Genomic DNA, 22,268 nt, shown 5'->3' on the forward strand with positions numbered 1-22,268 from the left:
CTGAGTGGAACCTGGCCACCATGCTGCAGCTCAGTTTCAGGGTCTTGGCAATCTTCTAATAGCCTAGGCCATCTTTATGTAGAGCAACAGTTCTTTGCCATGAGGTGCCATGTTGAACTTCAAGTGACCAGTATGAGAGTGAGAGCGATAACACCAAATTTAACACACCTGCTCCCCATTCACACCTGAGACCTTGTTACACTAACAAGTCACATGACACCGGGGAGGGAAAATGGCTAATTGGGCCCAATTTGGACTCACTTAGGGGTGTACTCACTTTTGTTGCCAGCAGATTAGACATTAATGGCTGTGTGTTGAGTTATTTTGAGGGGACAGCAAATTTACACTGTTATACAAGCTGTACACTCACTACTTTACATTGTAGCAAAGTGTCATTTCTTCAGTGTTGTCACAATATATAATAAAATATTTACAAAAATGTGAGGGTTGTACTCACTTCTGTTAGATACTGTAGTTAGGTTTTGCCTTTAATTTCAAGTTAACTCTATTTTTCCATTTTTGTCCACTTAACTTTTTATACTATCAGAAGGGGTTCATGTTGTACATGCAGCCTTGACCTCCGCCCAAACTGAAATTAAGCCCTGATTAAGCCCTGATCCTCCCTTGTGCTATGCCCTACCACTCAACAATTAACTCTCAAATTCCAGAGCCTCTACTGTGCACTGTTTTGGCATTTAATATTTAAGTGACAGGGAAAGATGCTTAAACTTAAACTGAAGAGGAGTCAAGAGCCAATTTCCCTGGTTGAATATAGACCATATAAAGTCAATATTGCCTAGTTCTGCAAACTTCACCAGTAAAGTAGGGGCCCAATCAGCAGGGATCCTAAATTAGTAGGATTAACTAAGAAAAGCAAGACACCAACATACTGTTAACATTGCAAACCTAATTATCCACATAAAACAAAGTATTCAACCAGTCTTCTACAGATAAATACATAAACACCAAATAGGAAAACATATTTTATATGTAATAACCCAAGAATACATCAAATGATCTCAAGGTAAAAGGGGAAGTACTGAAATATTGAATACCTTAATAACAAGGCTTGTTATGAGGCCATAAATTTGACACTACCATGAGTTTGCTAATTAAGCTTCGGTTCACATACACTATATTGCCAAAAATATTGGGACACTCCTCCAAATCATTGGATTCAGGTGTTCCAATCACCTCCATGGTCACAGGTGTATAAAATCAAGCACCTAGACATGCAGACTGCATCTACAAATATTTGTGAAAGAATGGGTCGCTCTCAGGAGATCAGTGAATTCAAGTGTGGTACCGTGATAGGTTGCCACCTATGCAATAAGTCCATCTGTGAAATTTCTTTCAACTGTTAGTGGTATTATAACACAGTGGAAGCAACTGGGAACAACCACAACTCAGCCATGAGGTGGTAGGCCACATAAAATGACAGAGTGGGGTCAGCGCATGCTGAAGCACACAGTGTGCAGAAGTTGCCAACTGTCTGCAGAGACAATAGCTAAAGACCTCCAAACTTCATGTGGCCTTCAGATTAGCACAACAGTGCATAGAGAGCTTCATGGAATGGGTTTCCATGGCCAAGCAGCTGCATCCAAGCCTTACATCACCAAGTGCAATGCAAAAGCATTGGATGCAGTGGTGTAAAGCACACCGCCACTGGACTCTAGAGCAGTGGAGACATGTTCTCTGGAGTGACTAATCACACTTCTCTGTCTAGCAATCCGATGGATGTGCCTGGGTTTGGCATTTGCCAGGAAAACGATACTTGCCTGACTACATTGTGCCAATTGTAAAGTTTGAGGGAATTATGGTGTGGGGTTGTTTTTCAGGGGTTGGGCTTGGCCCCTTAGTTCCAGTGAAGGGAACACTTAATGCGTCAGCATACCAAGACATTTTGGACAATTTCATGCTCCCAACTTTGTGGAAACAGTTTGGGGATGGCCCCTTCCTATTCCAACATGACTGAGCACAAGTGCACAAAGCAAGTTCCATAAAGACATGGATGTGCGAGTTTGGGGTGGAGGAACTTGACTGGCAGGTACAGAGTCCTGACCTCAACTAGACAGAAAACCCTTGGGATGGATTCGAGTGGGGACTGCGAGTCAGTCCTTCTTGTCTGACATCATTGCCTGACCTCACAAATGCGCTTCTGGAAGAATGGTCAAACATTCCCACAGACACACTCCTAAACCTTGTGGACAGCCTTCCCAGAAGAGCTGAAGCTGTTATAGCTGCAAAGAGTGGGCCAACAACATTGAACCATACGAAGTTCTGGGATGCCATTAAAGTTCATGTGCCTGTAAAGGCAGGCGTCCCAATACTTTTGGCAATATAGTGTATATGCGAATTCAGCTGCACTTTGAACTGCACTGATTCACAAGACGTGAAACGAAACATTTTTTTTTCTGCTGAGCTTGTTCACATACATGTGGGCCTGCCGCAGTGCGATTTTAAAAAGGGTCCTTTGCGATATTCAGTGCAATTTGGGCACGATTTCCAATATGATATACTTTAACAATTTGCATTGGAATTGCACCAGCACTGCATTAACAAAAATCACATTGCATCGGCCTTTAAAATCGCATGGCATCCTAGCCTGCATGTATGTGAACCCAGGCTAAAGTCTGATTGGTAATCTAAGCCAAGCAAAACCGTGGTCATTTAAAGGATGAATAGTAAGACAACATCCAAAATCAAAGGTTTCTTTGTCTTGAAACTATCTCAATAATCAAAACAGCAACAGACCATTCAGTATAATCCGGGGCATTCCTCAAGGCAGCTTCCTGAAATAGGTTTTTTTTTGTCAGTTAAGAAGATAAAAGGTGTAATCTTCCTAATGTGTAAGTGACACAATAAGGTATAATCTTCTTAATGTAACAGCACAATCCATGTGCAATTGTTGCATAACATGCCAATACAGGCAAGAGCATTCAGAGAAAACTGGAATTGACAAAGTGTGGCTATAAAACTTTTTCTCCAGATATAACCCTTCTAGCATTTCCTCTTGCAAAGTTTCTGAAGGGTCACAATCAGGCTGTGTGTCAGTGAATTATTTCAAAAGGCATAGTCGATGCCCTAGATGGCCAGCTTAAAAGTTGCACTGAGGGATAATCCAAAAGCTCCATGCTACATTGCAAATCATCTAACGCTGTAAAAAAAAAACTGATTTTCATGCTTACCATAAAATTTGTTCATTGGAATATATTAATGGGCACAGGATCGGGATCAGAAGTATATTAGAAACAACTAGGTTTCATTGCTGCCTATAGGAAGAATATGACACTGGAAAGCAGTGTCTTTCTTTTTTGGATTATATGTCAATTAATTGCAATTGGAGTACCGTTCTACCAGTTGGAGAAGAGATGATAACAGAGAGAGAGGGGCCGATTAACGGGGTCCTGTGGGGACCACAAAGCGCTATATAACTTTTCTTGTTATATAAACAAGGAGGTCAATAGCATCTGGTGAGCAAGGAGTGTTTCTAATTTTTGGTGGTGGATCACTTGGCAGTGGGAACAGTGGATGCAAGAACTTTTCAGCACAATTTATGGATTATTTAATTATTTTAGATTGATAATTATTTATCACATAGGATCTGAGACTTTGCACATACATGCAGATTTTCTAGATTTTTCTTGATCTTACGGTTTGCAATTAGACACTTTGTTTATACTATTGACTTTTTGCAATCACAATTATTGTTATTGGTAACTAGCAGACGCCATCGTTGACTTTTAGGAATATCCCTGGCAGGTTCATAAAGAGTTCTTTATGAGCTGACAGAACCAAGTTAAGAACCCACAGAATCACTGAAGGTTGTACAAGTGGGACTATATTAGCAACACCTTTCAATGTGCGATGGTAGACATTGTGTGATATAGGCTTCCTAGATTCTGAAAGCATAAGAATTACTGAATCAAAAAGATCGCTATCTCTTATAACCTGGGTTTCAACAGCCATGCCATTAAAGCCAGTGATCATAAAAAAAGGGTGGTAAACAGGCCCCTGGTACAGAAGATTTGGAAGAACCCATCAGGGCCAGTTGTGAATGGTAAGGATCACTGGGATGCCATCAATTTTAATCCTGTGGAGAAGACAAAAAAGGAGCTTCAGAGGAAGAAAGGCATAGATCAGATTATACTGGTCCCACAGTGTCACCGCAGAATCCACCGCTACTACCACAGAATCCTTGCATATGGTACAAACTTTCAATTGTCTGCCTGTCAACTGTCCACCACTGCTGTCATCCTGTCCAACTAAATCCTGATTGGATATCCCTGCAGCCAAGAATTCCAGCAGTAAAGAGACAACCAGATTGCTCAGAGCTCCAGAATGTTGATGGGGAGATAGGCTTAGTCTAGTTTCTCCTCTTGGGCCTGTCAGGCTGGGATCCTTTGAATCTTCCAGGACAAAAGGAAGGATTTCTCGGGCTCCGGAGCTGAATTCCTAAGCCACTGAGCCAGGAATACCCTCGACTTGAGTGTCAGATGCATTGAGCTGCAATGGTTTGGAGTGGAATTGGGCAAGTTAGACTGCTCTGAGCGAGGCTGCCATCAAGCCCGGAATTCTCATGCAAAAGTGAAGAGCTCCTAAACTGTAAATGACAAATCTGAAAGCAGGGAGTCAGGAGTTCGTCTTGTGGAAAAAAAAACTTTGGACTGAGCTGTGTCTAGAATGAGACCCAGATAAGCCAAATTGGTGAGTAGGTTCCAGCATGGACTTCTCTAAGTTCAGGATCTAATTGACCTTTTGTAAAGTCTGTCACACATTGATTGACATTGTCTGTGCCAGCTGTTCTCTCATCAAGAGTTAATCTAGGTATCCCACCATTTAAATGCCCTGAGAGTGTAAAAAAGCTAGCACTGGCACAAGTACCTTGGTGATTACTCATAGCCCTTAAGAAAAAACAAATGGAGGGCTATAGACTGGTAGTGTTGTGCGCCCACAGCAAGCTGCAGGCAGCACTGATACGCTGGAAAGATGGGGACATGCAAGTATGTATCCTTGATGTCCACAGAAACCATAGCCTTCCACAATAAGGATTGTAGGCAAAACCTGTGAACATGAATAAAGACATTGAGTACCTTTAGATCCATAATGGGTATAATGCCCCCTTTTGCTCTGGGAATTTTGAACTGGTTTGAGTAGAAACCTTGAAATCTTTACTTTTCTGGAACAATGGCAATGGCTCCTTTACTTAGGAGGTCTGCCAGAGCAGCACATTGGTCTGGTAGCTTGTGTGGAGACACAGGCAGGTTGGAGGATATGAAGTGGGGGAAAGGTAGAGATTAAAACATTCGCTTGTAGCGCCAGGACACCATAGCTTTTACCTTTACATCCAAGGTACTTATGGTCCGGGTGTCCACAAAAGCCAACAGATGTCCCTCTCTCTTTGGAAAGAGGGGACATCCCTTCATTCCGAAGAGGACTTCTTTCCAGGCTTGAAAGATTTGGGAGTCCAGGACTTGTGATTCAACTGGGTCTCGGATTTAAGTCTGGACGTGGATGTCTGGCAGAAATGAAAGGAACACCCCTTGGTCTAAGTAGCTGAAGGAAATTTGACAGTTTAGGTTTATTTTACCTCCAGTGACATTGTGAATACAGTTGTCTAAGAAACCCTTCATCAAAGGGCAAGCACTTTTTGCATTTTTGTTCCACAGACCAACATTTAATTCAAAAAGTTTTCTGTATATTAACAGACAGCAGTTTAATTCTGGAAATTATTTATACAATATCCACTAATTTGCAACACAATAGTGCAATGCAGTGGGTAAAAACTCTAATAACACTATAACTGAATTATCAGTAGGGATAGTTTTGGATATGTCAAGCATGTGCTTAGTCCATACTCTTATGGCCTAGCAAATCGACATGACAGCTAAACAGGTTGCAGGCAGGGCCTGTTAGGGAAAACAAGCACTTGGAAAGGACTTCCAGTCACTTGTCAACCCAATCCTTAAACACCGGAACATCCTTAACTGGAAGAGTCAGTGTTTTATTAAGCCAAGAAATAGCCAGATCCACAATTAGAACCGACTTCTTAATAAATGCCCCCCCCCCCCCCAATGCTCAGTAATGCCTTCAGTGGTATAGAATAGCTTGTCAGGAGTAGTCCAGTCTCTGTACAGAACAGGTTCTAGGAAGACACAAACTGGAAAAGCTGACAGTCATAGGACCTTTAAGGGAGCCCAGACTAGTAACAGAAGTGTTCTCAGATGCAGTTTAAAAAAAGTGTGTACTTTACCAATTAGAACCAATATGGTAAGCCTCTGAGCTATATAAGCTGATTAAGGCTTCTCAGGCTGAAACGCATCCAGAGACTGAGAGACTCCTATTCAAAAAGACTATCATCAGCTGAGTGTACAGCAACTGCTACATTTGCAGGAAGGACAGAGAAGAGCCTGGAGGAAAAGGTGTAGAAGTAGGCTTACAGCCCCTGTGCTCGTGGCAGTGATTTTGATCATAAAATTGATCATAGCTGTAGAGAAATCCTCCCTGGATCATGCAGAGGAGGAGGCCACACATGAGGGAGCTAGGGAAGACTCAGAGAAGTGTGTAAACTCAGGCAGTGGCAACAATCCCCGCTATCAGTGTCAGGTCCTTGAGGAGGGACAATGCAGTTCTTTGGTGCTCACAAACTAGCTGCTGAAAGCAGGAGAGGCTACATGTCTGGAGATGACCAATTCACTTTAAACAGCAGCAAGGACAAACAGAGTTAAAAGCGTGTAACGCTTGCAAGCAGAGCAGTGGTGAAAAGACTACTTCCTAATGAAAAGGCAGGGCGATATAGAGTAGAGTGTGAGCATAACACTGCAGTAAGCAGTGCAGCACATTTTTCTCCTGTGCGCTCTTTTTTTAGGAAAAAACAATAGCAGGAGAAAATGTAATAGTGCGCCATGCTCTTATAAGATTAAATCTAAGAGAGTTACTGAAGAAGTAGGCCTGAAGAGTGTTCTGCAGCAAACAAACAGTACTAGGGTACTGTAGAGTGCCATGTACAGAACCCAGTAAAAATAAATGCCACATTCCAGGAGCTATTTGCCTTGTCCACGGACAAACCCTCAAGGGATTCATTAAGGACTGGGTCACACAAGAGGCTTTGCGATGGCAGTGGACCTGTACAGAGCTCTGGGGCTAACAAACCAGTGCAATAGGTGTCTGGGAAGTACCAAAAACAGAGCCCAGTGGTTGAAGTGCACATTTCAGATAAGTCCTGAAAATCTTTCGTCTGACAGGTTACAGGTACGACTTCTGAAGCTACGCAAGGGATTAGCCAATCAAGATAGTTCCCTAAGCGCACAACACAGCAGTGAAGCAATGAAGTAATTTAATGGAGGAAAAAAAAATTTGGTTAAACATATTTAAAAGGTCTATTTAAAAATGGATAAAATCTTTCCCCTCTGTTCTGTACTTTACTTCCCTTGATACCATGGGGAATCCCCCCATTCATATTCTTTTTCCTTGTCTCTTAGCAATGAAAAAAAGGAAAGAAACTTGGGTGAAATTGCAGCTCTCAGACACTGTCTTCATCTGCTTGAATGAAAGCTAAGGTTAACAGAGACATTGGGGTTGTTCTGTAAAACCTAAGGCTGTTAATATTGGCTTTTCTACATATATTGTACACATGATGTTCCTCATGTACTTATTGGTGAAAAAAGACCTGTGCAACACTTTTCTTCATATTTTGTTTGGTGTATGTGATGCAACCCTTTTTTAAATAAAGAATGCAAAAAAAAAGCCTGATGGGAATTGGAGAGACTGCAACCGGCTGGCCAATGACTTTCTTGTTTTTTGGTTTCTGATGCCTCCTATGGGCAGCAGTATAAACCCAATTAACTGATTTACTTCTGATTCTGTGTCTTTTAAAGAATAATAAGAAAAACTATTTGCCAGGGGATATTTCCCTTGATTTGAATATTCTTTGTTCAGTAAAGTTGTGTCTACAAAAAAGTCCAGTTACAAGCTACCCTCAATATTTCTTACTTATTTCCAAGGACATGGACATTGCATACAACATCCCACAAATAAAAACTTTGCAGACAAGTCCACAAAATGAAATTCCCTATACCAGTCACAAGATGACTTTTCCACCATTCAAATTTACATATCTTGTTTTTTGCCATACCATGAGGTATAAAAAACTTTTTGGTATGCATTCTCTGAAAATGTTAAACAACATCCTTAAGTTGAAAGCAATTTAGTCCCTTTCATTCTACTTAGTTTCACAATGTTTTTAAAAGCTACTGAAACTTGTCCCCTATTCCTGTGATAGCTGGCGTGGGAGGTAGTGGGCCTGGTCAACATCAAAGAAACCTATGTCCAGCATTGTTTTCAAAAGTCTGTTTTAAATAGCATATCAAGCAGCGTCCTGTGACTCATTGTCTTCAGAGATCTCCTCATTTTGAGATTGGTCATCAGGCTTCTCAAGCTCAAAGTTCTGTAAGGAAAATTGGGGAAATAGGGGTTTAGCTCAAAATAAAAAAAAAAGTAACATACCAAATCAAACATAATCTATTTACATTAAAGACCATTAAATGAATATATACTATAAACACAAGAGTTCAATTACATGATTTTTTTTTATTTTATGCACAGCTACTATTTAAAAACTACAAGATAATTTTTTTTCCAGTTTGGATACGGGAGACAAGGACTCTGTTACAACTATACAATTTTATATCTCCCATCACTTTCTATCTTGGTGGCAAAGGCCACCAGGACAAATAGAATCTGCCCAGTGAGGAAACGCAGTATGAAACTTGACAGGGTTTCTAGTCTACATCTTCAATCTACAACGAAAGCTAAAAAAAAATCTGCCTTGTGCATGTGTTTTAAAAGACAGTGAATGATTCACCACCAGTGATTGATGATATAGTCATATTCACTACTTCATAAATATGCCTCTTAGTGGCATAACAAAAAGGACACATTAAAAATGTGTACTTTGTATCTGTAGTAACACTGGTAAACTGGAAAAAAGACCTTATTTTGATATTTTGCTTCCTTTTGTATTTATTCCTTGCAAGGCAATATCACTAAACACATTTTCTTAATATAAAAAAAGTTGTATACATACACATGGCAACATCTCTTTAGTATCATAAGTAAAGACAAAGTTGTTAAAGCTGAAGTATAGGTATTAGGTATGTTCCATGTCATGCAGGCTGATGCTTCCTGCTGAAATCCTGTGATGCTTGGTTCTCTTCACAGTGCTGAAATTTTTGTGCTGTGGGTTTCAACATCTTAGGGTCTAACACTAAATTATATTGAAGAAGGTCCTAATGAGCACCCACCCTTTTCTGTCCTCTCCTCCACTGACAAAGGTCTTTGCATTGTTTTCACAGAATGTAAAATAGGGATTCTGTCATTCATTCCCCTCCCCCCATTCACAGCATGTGTTACAATCTGAGAAAACAATACAAGGAATTTTGTCAACTGACGGGAGGACAGAAAGGGACAGCACCCATCAGGACCTTCTTCAATGTACTCTAATGTGAAAACCGAAGCCGGTAACCCCTGCAGTGCCAAACGTTCAGTGCTGCGAAGATGACCAGGCATCAATAGAAGATTTCTACATGGATCATGAGCCTGCAGAACATGGGTCATACTTCATTACAGCCAAGTTATGTAGCTGCAGCCACAGAAACAAAAAATAGTATTTAAAGTTTTAAAGGTTAAGCTCTCCTTTCGTAACATGTTACACTTACATTCAGGGTGTAACATGTAACATGTTACGATCGGACCAGCCAGCGCTCCCTGTTGTGACAGCTAGCGGGGGATTTTCTCCCCGATACTAGCTGTCACAAATGTAAAAAAACACTCCACCCGCCCAGCTGCTTCACTCATTCACAGTATTCTGTGATTGGGAAAACTACAAGTTCCGACAGCCTATGTGGCTGTCAGCTTGTAATTTTCAATTAACTACTATGGCACTAAACAGCGCCGTGGTAGTTCATTGAGCGCTCCTGTCAATGAGTATCTGCTGTCCCATACGGGATGTACAAGCAAGAAAATATACTGACAGGTTAGGGGAAGACCTGCATGGCATCAGCGATCTGCTGATCACTGGTGCAATGCTTTAGAGGCTCCCGAAACAAAAAATAATTGCACATTTTTTTACCTTTAAAAAAATGTGCATTTACTATTTTTTGTTTAAAAGGTGAACTTGTCCTTTAACAAATTAATACACCCATATGATGCTCTGGTCCACAAAAAGTAAACATTCATAGGGACTTAAATGGTTAAAGTGCAACTGCGCATTAAAGGTGATCTAAAGCCATTTTTAGCTATTTATAAAGTGATGAGAGGTGAGAACTCCTGCCAGATTTTAGTGCGGACCCCCCATTTTGTCTAGTGGACCCACTGTCACTGGGAATGAAAGTAATCAAAAATCCAAATTCGAATTGTCACCAGAAGAGTAATAAAGGGGACATTTTCTAACAAGGACACTTATTTCAGTGATATCTGTATAGGAGTGGAGTTTCCTCACATTGGAAAACTTTCCTGTTTAGAGGACAGGAAGTGATGGAAAATTTCCACAATGAGATGCAGACAGCAACAAAAAAAGCCTCACTGAGGTTTTAACCTCTCCCTGCTCTATTTAAATAAAAAACATAGCAATGTAGGGGTTCAGGGTTTAATCTCATATTGCATCTTTGCTACTGTACAACACAATGTCCCAAAGGAGATCTTTCTTAATCAAGGCATAGTTGTGACAAGCAGCCTACTGCATTTTTGCCAAGTTACTGTACTCATTGGCCTAGGTTCAATATTTGATAATCCATCCACTCAAGAGAGCATAATCTCCACCATTTACCCTCTTTTGGATTTTGTCAACTAATATACAGAGATCTTAGAGGCAGGCAGCATGAAGACGTGGGTAGTAATTAGAAATTTTCCATCTAGCACAGTGTGCTGACCAAGACATTTTTTTCTTAAATCAGACCTATAGGTTATTAGTTAAATTGTTGCACCTGCTAAAGGTTTATTTTTAAATGATCTTTAGCTAGTCTTGTGATCCAGAGACCCCTGCAAGACCTGGTCCAGGACATACCGATTCTTGTAAGTAGATGGTGAAGGAACAGCAGTAGAGTGATAGTGTCATCCTTGTGTTTTTCCTCTTGTAAACATATGCACTCATTGAACTACTAACAGTAGTGTACTATGGAATAAGCCCTGATTGGCTCTAAGTGCTGCTCCTCTAGCAGTCTTGCTGTACAGAGGACTACAGGAGGCCAATATCAAAATAGATTCAGGTATTTATTGCAACTGTAAAAATAAACTTTACGATTTGATGACACATAGCTGGATTATATGGTGTTTTTTGTATATTTGCGTATAAATTCAGCTTTAATAATAATGCACATTATAACACTCAGTGGGCATCACCATTACCTCCAGTTCCCGCATCACTTCATCTAAAAAGTCTTGTGAGTTCTGTTTGTAAGAAACAGCAAGTTTGATAGCATCTGTAAACAACTAAAACACAAAATGGTAAATGTGTAAAGCATGTACAAATCCTTAAAGATATAAAAGCAGCAGATTCCAACCACTAATAATGTGCATTACCTTTACCACATTTGTACCATCTGCAGCAGAAACAAAGTAAAATGGCAGGTTGTGCTTCTTAGCAAAGTTAAAGCCTTTCTGAGTCACTCGAAGATCAGCTAAAAAACAAAAAAGTGACAGTAATGATTGATTACTAGTGACATTGGATGACATACATCATCTGCACAATGTAGATAAACATGTTCAAGCATCGTGAGAAAAGATATGCTACATTACAAAATTTAAACTTACCATCAATCTTGTTTGCTACAACAATACAAGGAATCTCTGGTCTGTATTCCCGCAGCTCCTGGTACCACCTGGTAAGGTTCTTGTATGTAATTTTTCTTTGTACATCAAATACCTGCGTATAAAAAGAAGAGCAATAAACTTACTCAACAGAAAGGCATTGTAACACATACTGTATATTATGTATTGTACAAGCATAGCTCTGTGATGTTAGATCTCAAACATAAAATAAAATGGTCATTGGCTAGAAAAAAATTATAATAGTATATCATATATTGGACCTTAACTGCTTCTCAACAGCCCTACTTATCAGTTAAAGCAGAATTCCAGCTGAAAAAAAAAGTGTAGCTGCTGACTTAAAATACAGCCACTTACCTGTCCTTTGGTCCAGTGGTGTCCTCACCACAGCTGGTTTCACTGGCCGTCTTCTTTAGTGTGGACACCAAGCTGTGACAGCTTGCGGCTTCACAGTCGGGTGCCTACTGGGCATGCGCAAGAAGCACTGCGCTTTGTGAATGGCCCCGTGGTCTTCTGGGACCTGTCACGTGTCCCAGAAAACTACGGGGAGGGAGGGAGGACAACTTCCGCTTCCGATTGCCTAGGTGATGGCAGTGGAAGTGGGAGTGGGTACCCACTTCCCCCCCCTTCCTCAAAGGTGCCAGTCCTTAATGGGGAGTGGGGGACAAAGCATTAAAGCGGAACTTCCCCTTTTGGGTGGAACTCCACTTTAATGTTCTCCCAGGCAGGTCCCTGCTTTGAAATGACAATAAAGTATTTTTTCCTGTGTAGCTTCATATGACAGAGATTGCTCCAATTACCAAGAGTGTTTTTTTACAGTGCCAGCAGGGTACCCCAGAAACTAGGTTGGTAACCACTCTGAGCTAATCTTAGCCGTTAAAGCTGACGTTTAGATAAAGGAACAAAAAAATCCCTACAACTTTAGTCACATCACTTACCTGTGAAAAAAAAAAAAAGTATGTCCCATGTTGTCTTCACTGCAAGGATGCCTGTCCTCTTCCTGTCTCTTAACCTCTGACACTGCAATGGTTAACAGCTTTGGGTCTTTAAGCAGAACAGAGGTAAAGTCGGCCTTACAGGGACATGCTCCCTCCTTCCTGTGAGAGGATCCTGTGATTACCCAGACTATTCCCCATTCACAGATTATGTTATCAATGAAAGACCTTTTCTCAATGGAGGAGGAAGAAGGAGGGGGCATGTCCCCATCGGACAATCTGTACTGCTGTTCTGCCTGAAGACCTGAAGCAGGTTAACCACTTCAGTGCCGGACGTTCAGAGACAGGAAGAGGACATGCATCCATGCAGTGAAGACAACATGGGGTATAATTTTATTTAGAGGTAAGTGATGTGACAAAAGCTGTGGGATTTATTGTTCCGTTTAGCTAAACTTTAGCTTTGACATCTAAGATCAATTGATCAACTAAGAGTGGTTACCAGCCTAGACAGGGACAGGAAGAGGTCAGGCATCCTTGCAGTGAAGATTCCTCCAGGGTCCAGCTGCCTGCACACAAGACATACTTTTGAAGTGACTAAAGCTGTAGGAATTTTTTTTCTTTTTTAGCTAGACTTCAGCTTCAACCCTTTTACTGCTGTCAGAGGCTGAAAATCTGCAGCTGACAGTTTCTTTTCAATGTTTCATTTTGGCTTCTGTCACCTATGCTCAAGTGACTGGGTGGCTGTAAAACCACCCGATTACTTCTATTGGCAGGCATCATGTTGCTTCCCCTCCTGTTTCCCCTGCTCCTGGTCCCTGACTTCACCTGGATCCTACATGAGTCTGGGATTGTTGCAGGGGAGTCAGGGTGGATAATGGGAGTAGATCAGTGAACTCTCCTTCAAATCTTTTAAGAGTCAAGCAAACCAGGACTGCTTAGCTCTGTACACTTCCAGGGTTCAGAGCTCCAAAATCCTGGTGGCAGAAGTCGGGTAAGATCAGGAACTGTACCCCTTGATCTGCTTACACTGTAGGTGGAGCAGACATCAGAGGAAAGATATTCTCCATTAAAATTAGCTGTCGCTGACTTAATATTATCGCAAACAAAAAAACCCTAAAAAACTAAAAACCCTTTAAAACACACACACGCAAATGGCTATTACACAACGTGTATCAGGTATCCCCACATATTGTAGAGGTAATAGAACAATTTTAGAACCAATAACGCTAAACTGATTAGCTGTCAAGTTTCCTAATTTATTACCTAAATGCATTTTTGCATACGTTTATTTTGAGGTCCCTGTAACCAAGATAAAATCGAACAATAAATTTGTGAAAATTTTTGGAATTGTATAAAATTATGCAAAAACATTTGGAAAGAAAAGGGGTGCTGTTGCGCTTAGGAAAAAAATAACATATATATAAAAGAATTGACTATATATAAGTTACCTAAATAGCAGCAGTCCTAATTGTAAAGTACTAAACACAAAATCTTAAATATTTCAAAAATGGACCGCGCTAAGGTCACAAATTGACTAAATAAATTATGAAATCTATGAAGTGATAACAATGAGCAAAATACAAATAAAATATTAATATTCAGTCCCAACATGTGAATAATTGGTGCAACTGTGCTGTATCTTTATATATAAAGAAAATGCAGCGCTGTGTGATGTTACTATATTGCGGGCAGATATAAATAATAAATGAAACCAAAGCAAATGAATAAATAAATCAATAAATAAATAAATCACAGTCCAGTAATGGTGCTCGCTGATTCCCAGTGCAAAAGTTAGAAATGCGCACTAACTAGAAACATATTAATAATACGCATGTGTATATGATATCATGGAGATTCCCCTCTCTTTTCTGGTCTGGTAATGGGCAGGAGCTGAAGATAGTAGAGATGAAGCGCCCTCGTGTGGCGAAATGGAGGTCCAGCAGGTCACAGAAATCCTTACAGAAGTGTGTGAAGTGGAAAATTCCTCCTCTCAAAGGCTGGTGCAGGGATCAATCTGGGTCTGCAGAAGCTGAAAAGACTCATCGCAGAAGACACAGGAAAGAACCCATAGTGTAGTAGGTTGATGAAAATGATTTTATTCAAGAAAAACAGGAGTGTTCAGGAAAAACTCACAATGGTGCAGGTTTAATCAAATGACTGACCCTTTAAGATTAAAGATGGCTGCCGGGCCTCCACGTGGCACCGGCGGCGTAGTGTCAACGGCGTCCTGGGCTCCACCTGACACGTTTTGTGCGCACGCACTTCTTCAGAGGTAGAGCTGAGGATCCAAATCTTTAACGGTGATACTCCATGAAACCACAGCTTCACTGTGTTCACACTGGTACCCCACATAGATGTAAATTCACCGTCATTTCATGACCACTTATCTCAAGGTAAGTCACACTCGCTTTTTGAGACTATCCCAGTATGCAATCCGGTCCTGATGGCCGATATTCCTTCGACCTTATAACCGTGGTTGCTGGTAGTAACCAATAACTTTCCACTAGGACTGCATTAATGTCAGGAAGCTCCTTTCCTCCACAGGCAGCATTTCATATTTTCAGCAATAATAAAAGCCAAAATAAGTGCAAATCAGCAAAAAAGGACCATAGACAACCTCCAGGGGTGCCAACACTCTAGCAAAGACCCCCACGGCTCAAATGATACTGTATTTCAAACTCCAGTATTGTACACTCCACTTCATCCAGGCTTGTGTGTATCCAGTGAATCCTCCAAAGGTCATAGGCACAGGAGCACGGTTATAAGGGCGAAGGAATATCGGCCATCAGGACTGGATTGCATACTGGGATAGTCCCAAAAAGCAAATGTGACTTACCTAGTGATAGGTGGTCATGAAATGACGGTGAGTTTCCATCTATGTGGGGCACCAGTGTGAACACAGTGAAGCACTTGTCATTTCAGCATGGAGTATCACCGTTAAAGATACAGCATCGTTGCACCAATTATTCACATGTTGGGACTGAATATTAATATTGTATTTGAATTTTGCTCATTGTTATCACTTCAAAGATTGCATAATTTATTTAGTCAATTTGTGACCTTAGCGCGGTCCATTTTTGAAATATACAAAAACATTACAAGTAAAATAAACTAACACTTAATTTTCTTTAGATTATTTTCCTTTTTTCTGCTTGCTAAAATATATATTGAGGGTTGTGTCTGGTCACTGTTTTGATTACCTCTAGACCTGAAGGGATTAAAGGAAAACTATACTGCTCTGGTTCATATTTTTTATTTTAAAATTTATAAGATTTTTTTTGCTTTTGTTTCTTTAGGATTCATGCCTTCTGTTCAGTGTGTTGACTTGTGTGAAGCTTACCATGATACAGGCGTGTGCCTTGTGATAATAGGAAGCATGCATGCTTTGGAATCTCTCTTGCCCTGCTGTATCCCAGAAGTCTGAAGTAAAATAGAAGCAAAAATGGATTAAGGAAGAATATGACCTATACAAAGTAGCAGATTTGTCCCCTCGCACTTCAATTTACATTAAGGACTGCAAAAGGTATAAAGAGTCCCTGTTTCCACTGTCTGTACGAGCATGGCCCACACCATCAGACACTAAGGCTGGCCATAGATGGGCTGTTTATCGACCAAATTGTCAGCCGATAAATGAAAAATCGGTCGTTGCCGCCATGGATGCTGCCACCAATGCTCATAAAATACGGCCGTTTTTCGTGGATTTTCCAGCATGACCGATAAAAAAAAATGAGAAAATCCGCAAAAAAACGACCAACGGCATTGCCCCACTAACGGCGTGAATATAGGCCGATTTTTCGTGCGGACGAAAATTCGGCCGATAAACGACCCGTCTATGGCCTGCATAATTGTCGGTATATAGCCCTTCATTACCAGGCTTTTTTCAGTTTACACTGCTGTGAAAGTTTGATTCAGTGGTGTAGCATGGGTTATCAACGCCCGGGGCAAGGCAAGTCATTTGTGCCCCTAGACCGGGTGTCGGCAACCCGCGGCTCCGGAGCCGCATGCGGCTCTTTTTCACCTTTTCTGCGGCTCCGGAGCACATTGCCCACCAGGTGACAGGCAATAGGGTCGGCAAGCCGCGGCTCTTTTAATGCAGCTCTTCTATGTGCTGGGCGCCCGCTCCCCTCCCTCCTCCAAACATTGGCTGTCAGGATGTAGGCGGGGCAGCGTGACGAACTCCTCTCCTCTCACAGTCCGCCCTGAAGACCAGAACGGCGCGGGAACACAGCTAGAGGAACGCGCGGAGCAAAGGTAAGTGAATTGACACAGGGGGGATGAATTACTATAGGGGGGATGAATTACTATATGGGGGATGAATTACTATGGGGGATGAATTACTATATGGGGGATGTATTACTATATGGGGGATGAATTACTATATGGGGGATGAATTACTATGGGGGATGAATTAATTACTATATGGGGGATGAATTACTATGGGGGATGAATTACTATATGGGGGATGAATTACTATATGGGGGATGAATTACTATATGGGGGATGAATTACTATGGGGGAAGAATTACTATAGGGGGGATGAATTACTATAGGGGGGATGAATTACTATAGGGGGGATGAATTACTATATGGGGGATGAATTACTATAGGGGGAATGAATTGCTATATGGGGGGTGAATTACTATATGGGGGATGAATTACTATAGGGGGAATGAATTGCTATATGGGGGATGAATTACTATATGGGGGATGAATTACTATGGGGGATGAATTACTATATGGGGGATGTATTTTCAGTTTTAAAAATGTTTCTCTCAAAATAAATTTCAATCGTGGTTTTGGCGAGATTTGGCTCAGTTGAAAAAAAAGGTTGCCCACCACTGACCTAAGGCTATGATTGTGATTATGACGATACACTGTGGCCCTGGTTAACCCTTTGCTTACTGGGCCCTTAAACCCCCTTCATGACCAGAGCGCTTTTCGCAATATATGCAGTGTCGGATTTGTTTTAAATGTTGCAATGGTTTTGCGGCTCCCAGTCTTTTTTTCCCTCTCGGAAACGGGTCCAAGTGGCTCTTTATGTCTTAAAGGTTGCAGACCCCTGCCCTAGACCGTGGACTTTTAGCACTCCCTGAGTCCCTTTCATTGGTACCGTATCAAACTGTGGCTGTGGAAATGCAAAGGGTTCCTCCACTCACAGCCTGAGCCTCAGATTGGCTGCCCGAAGCCTTTTCTATTAATATTGGTTGTATCTTAGATATCTCTGACTACAGCAGTCAAAGAGATATCTTCTCAGATTCAACCAATAATAAAAGGCTGCAGGCAGCCAATCAGAGGCTCAGGCTGTAAATAACGAGAAGCCCTTATATATAGCAGAGCAGCCAGCTAATATTAACCCCAACATATGGTAGGGGGAATTAAAGAAGTGACACTTGTATTGGGTTCCGGCTCAGTTGGACCGGGCTAACCCTGGATGTAGTGATCAATGTTTTCGGGGTTGTGGCCATCATGGAGATGTCTTGCACATCTGGTGGTCATCGTTTTTGGTCTCGTGTGTTTGGCCTCCTTTTCACCTTGTTTCATCTCTCCATACGCCGGGATGCCCGGTATGTCTTGCTTCATTGCCCCATACCGGGCCTCTTGGCTCACCAGCAGAAGTTGGCTTCTTATTTATTTTTACCGGCCACTAGAACAATTGCCCAGGCCTGGAAGAGTCCGTTTGTCCCTCTTCAGGGGATGCGGGATCGTATGACTACTATGATGCTCAACGAGCAGATGTCGAGTATCCACAACGACTCCCACCATAAATTTTTGAAAATATGGGAGCCGTGGTTGCAATATGCCTATCCCATACTCCCCCCGGCTAGCCTGGGGATGTAATGGCGTTCGATATTGGCGCTCTTGGACCCCTGCTTTTTGCCCCCCCCCCTTTTTTCCCCCCTTTCTCTCTCTCTCTCTCTCTCTCTCTGTTTTTGGTGTGACTGGACAGCTGCCTTTAGTTGTTAGAGTCAGTTGCATTAATGTTTTGTTCCTTATGTGCCATTGATAGCCCCTGCGTGGGCGTACCTTTTGCCCTGTTGGCGTTAGAGCACTGTTTTCCTTTTATTTTGCATTTTTTTTCTGTGCAATTGATAGCCCCTGTGTTATAATGCCTCTGTTTTATAATGTTTAATTAATAAAAAACCATTGGAATATAAAAAGAAAAAAAAAAAAAAGAAGTGACACCTGGGAATGGGAGGAGGGGAGTGGTGTCCCTTCTTTCTTCATGTTTTTTTACCCCCTCACCTGGGGCCATGGTGGTACGGGGGCTCAGGCTGTGAATGGAGAGGGCTACAATTTCCAGTGCAAATATTAGCAATATCATGGAACAAATTAAAGCGGTATTAAACCCAAAATCAAATATGTAATATATTGCAGATTACCAATGTGTAGATGTGGTGGCTGCATCTGTTTTCTGTTTTTAGGCTTTTTATTTTCAGGTTTCCCCTGGTGATCTGGTCAGTAACACACCTTCTGTATTAGAGCGCCCCCACCCTGGATGAAGGAGCAACAGAGACACCTTTGGACAGCAGTATGAGGGGCAGGAAGGTGGGGGGTGGTGGTAGGTGCACTAGAAGACTGAGGTACACTAAACAACTTGTAGCCAAACTCCTGCTAATACTTCATAAGCAGTTACAGCAAACATTTTGTTTTCCTTTTGGGATAAAGGTTTTACACAAATAAATGAAAACAGATCATTATAAGCACCTCTACCAGTTTTAAATGGTTTGTCTCAATGTTCTAATTGTGAAATCTGCAGGACAGCTTGTTCTTTTGAAAAACAACAGACTTACTGGCAGGATCAACAGGTGTAAATAAAAGAAAGAACATCTAAAAAAAGAAAACTATTGCAGCCACCACATTTAAGAATTGGTAAGCTGCAATATGATAAATGCTTACTTTGGGGTTTAATACCGCTTTAAGTGGATAAAGTTATTACAGGGGTAAAGTTATTTCCAGTGCTGGCAGGGAGGGGGGGGGCAAAGAGAGAGGTGGGGGCAAGGAGAAAGAGAGGGGGGAGAGAGAGGGGCAGGGGGAAAGAGAGGGGACCAAGGAGAGAGAGAGAAAGGGGGGAGTCAGGGAGAGAGAGGGCAGGGTCTGGTCACAGTGACAGTGAGTTCTCACTCACTTAGATGATCCCCTGGGGCTTACTGGCTCAGTCAGCTTCTGCTTCTGTCAGCTCAGCTGCTTGTTCCCTTCCCTGGGCTCTGTTAGAATGTAACAGAGACACACAGCGGTGTGATAAGCTCAGGCATGCTGGAAGCGGAGTGGACGGAGCAGTGTGAGGATCCCCTCCTTCTAGGACAGTTGCACCTCCCGAGGCGGCTGTCACTCAAACACAGACCGGAGAATGATCAGGAGGACGGAACTGACATCGGAGGAGGGGGAGGAGAGGAGCAGGTGGATGGAGCCACAGGTTTTCAATAGGGCGTAGGAGGGAACGGGAACAAATATGTGCTACCCCCAAAGTACTGCCCTGTGCCAGCAAACCCCCCCCCCCCCACCCCCACGCTATGCCACTGGTTTGACTGACAATTATTCAATCATGCAACACTGTACCCAAATAAATTTTAGATAATTTGTTTGGGACAGATAGAGCTTTCTTTTGGTGGTATTTAAAGTGTTACTAAACCCAGGTCACTGTATTCACTATATCTGGTCTCCCACAGTACACATAACATGGAAATGCAATTATTTCAGTAAATACAAACTGCTAAATACCTTTTCACATCAGCAGTTAGAGCATTCTTGTGACTTCTATCAGTGTTCAGCAGATCACATGTTAAAGCATGTAGGAGGAGTTTTCATTCTGCTCTAGGAGATGCAGAACCCCTGACCTCTACAGTGCTTTTTAGCCCTGTGCTTATCACATGCACCCTCCCCCCAAAAAAAATCCTCTCTAGCAATACACACCAAAATGAGCATGTGCAGTGTGACTCCACACTATATGTCTTATCAGGAGATAAGAGGGGGACACCGAAAGAAGGAGAGGACCAGAGAAGACAGGATCAAACAGTGCAGAAGATTAACCCCTTAGGTTCCACAGTAAGTATAACAAGCATGCTTTACTGCATATACAGGCTGATTTTACTGTTCTGGGTTAAGTAACACTTTAATAAATATTTTCTACAATTTTGTTTTACTATATAAAGGAAAAAAGATCAAAAGCTTGAAAAAATTTTTCCCTTACTTTGTATTATAAAACATATCAAATAAAAATCCAAGAACAGAGCAAACACCCTCCAAAATGATTCCTTTTTGGAAAGTAGACACCCCAAGGTGTTTTCCTTTTTTTTGCCACAAATGTTTTGAAATGAAGAAACCTGCTGGCACTAAGGTGGTTAGAACATAGAGCTTGGTAGCAAATTTGATACAGCATGTGAATAATGTACAGGTCACACACATAAGGAGAAGTAGGTTAGAGGCCTATTGTGCAGGATAAAGAAATTATTATTATTATTATACAGTATTTATAAAGCGCCAATAGTTTGCTCAGCGCTGTACATTACAAAGGGGGACAGAACATGTGACAGAACAATACCAATACAATGCAAAACATGAGGGGATTGACGGCCCTGCTCTTTGGAGCTTACAATCTAGGAGAAATGAAGGTTTAATATACAAATCGAATACAGGACAGAATAGAAATCAGCATTGCAGGAGAGGAGGGGGGTGGGTGAAAGGGTTAAAAGCAATCCTACAATCAAACTCCTTCTACCTTGAGTCTGCTGCTTCTAATTTGGAACTTATGAATGATCTTTCATTAATTTTTTCTTACTTCCTCTGCTGTAAGAGGAAGAGGAGGGCTCAAACATTTGCAAACACTGCAATGTTTTCATTAGTGATACTGTTATTGGTCAATCACAGCAATCACATGGTATAGAGCCAATTGAATCAGCTTTGTGCCCTGTGTCTGTGAACCAAGCCATCAGATAATGGCTTCATTCACAACCATTTATAGGTGCATTGGCTGCCCAAGGGTGATTTCAGAAGTGATGTTTATAAATGGCACTCCAGAAACAGACATCTACCTCCCTACTGTTTTACAACAGGGTGATAGGGAGGTGGGTAAAGTGGCAAGGTGATGCAATTACAAGGCAAATTTAGCAGAATTACAAATATTCTAACAGGTAAGACAGTTCACATATACAGCATGTATTTCAACTTTGGATTGAGTTGTTTGGTTAGGCCCTTCCACACCAAGGGTTCAATCAGGTCCACCTGTTAGTTTTTTTTTAGGTGCACCTGATCAGACACTCCATTCACCTCTATCTCCAATCTGTTCCAGCCCGCTAAAAAAATGGAAGGGGATACATCCCTCTCCATCTAAGCAGATAAGAGGGCAGCCAGGTGTAAATGGACAGCAGAGTTGGTTTACACCCGACAGTCCATAGAGCAGAGCAGGCTCTGTCCATGTGCACTCTGCATTACATGAGAGGACCTGGACCTATCATCCGCCTATGCTGCTCAGATCAGCATGGGATCAGTAGGTGGACAGATCCCCAGTAGGTG

The 22,268-nt window shown here is 41.7% G+C and overlaps 1 protein-coding gene across 2 annotated transcripts in view; it reads right to left on the bottom strand.

Moving 5' to 3' along the window:
- Window positions 1-970: 970 nt before the first annotated feature.
- Window positions 971-22,268, bottom strand: part of LOC149443792 (rab-like protein 2A) — a 38,355-nt gene continuing 17,057 nt past the window's right edge. For both annotated transcript variants that reach the window (XM_089655323.1, XM_089655322.1), the window contains exons 6-10: window positions 16,099-16,178; window positions 11,809-11,920; window positions 11,578-11,675; window positions 11,404-11,487; window positions 971-8,446 (exon numbers count right to left, since the gene is read on the bottom strand). In XM_089655323.1, the coding sequence (XP_089511449.1) occupies window positions 8,366-8,446; window positions 11,404-11,487; window positions 11,578-11,675; window positions 11,809-11,920; window positions 16,099-16,178 (455 nt within the window). In that variant the 3' untranslated portion in view covers window positions 971-8,365. The remainder of the gene's footprint in view (window positions 8,447-11,403; window positions 11,488-11,577; window positions 11,676-11,808; window positions 11,921-16,098; window positions 16,179-22,268) is intronic.

Source organism: Staurois parvus, unplaced genomic scaffold, assembly GCF_062004578.1.
Source record: "Staurois parvus isolate SC_StPar_1 unplaced genomic scaffold, SC_StPar_1.0 ptg000832l, whole genome shotgun sequence".
In the NCBI taxonomy this organism is placed as follows: Eukaryota; Metazoa; Chordata; class Amphibia; order Anura; family Ranidae; genus Staurois; species Staurois parvus.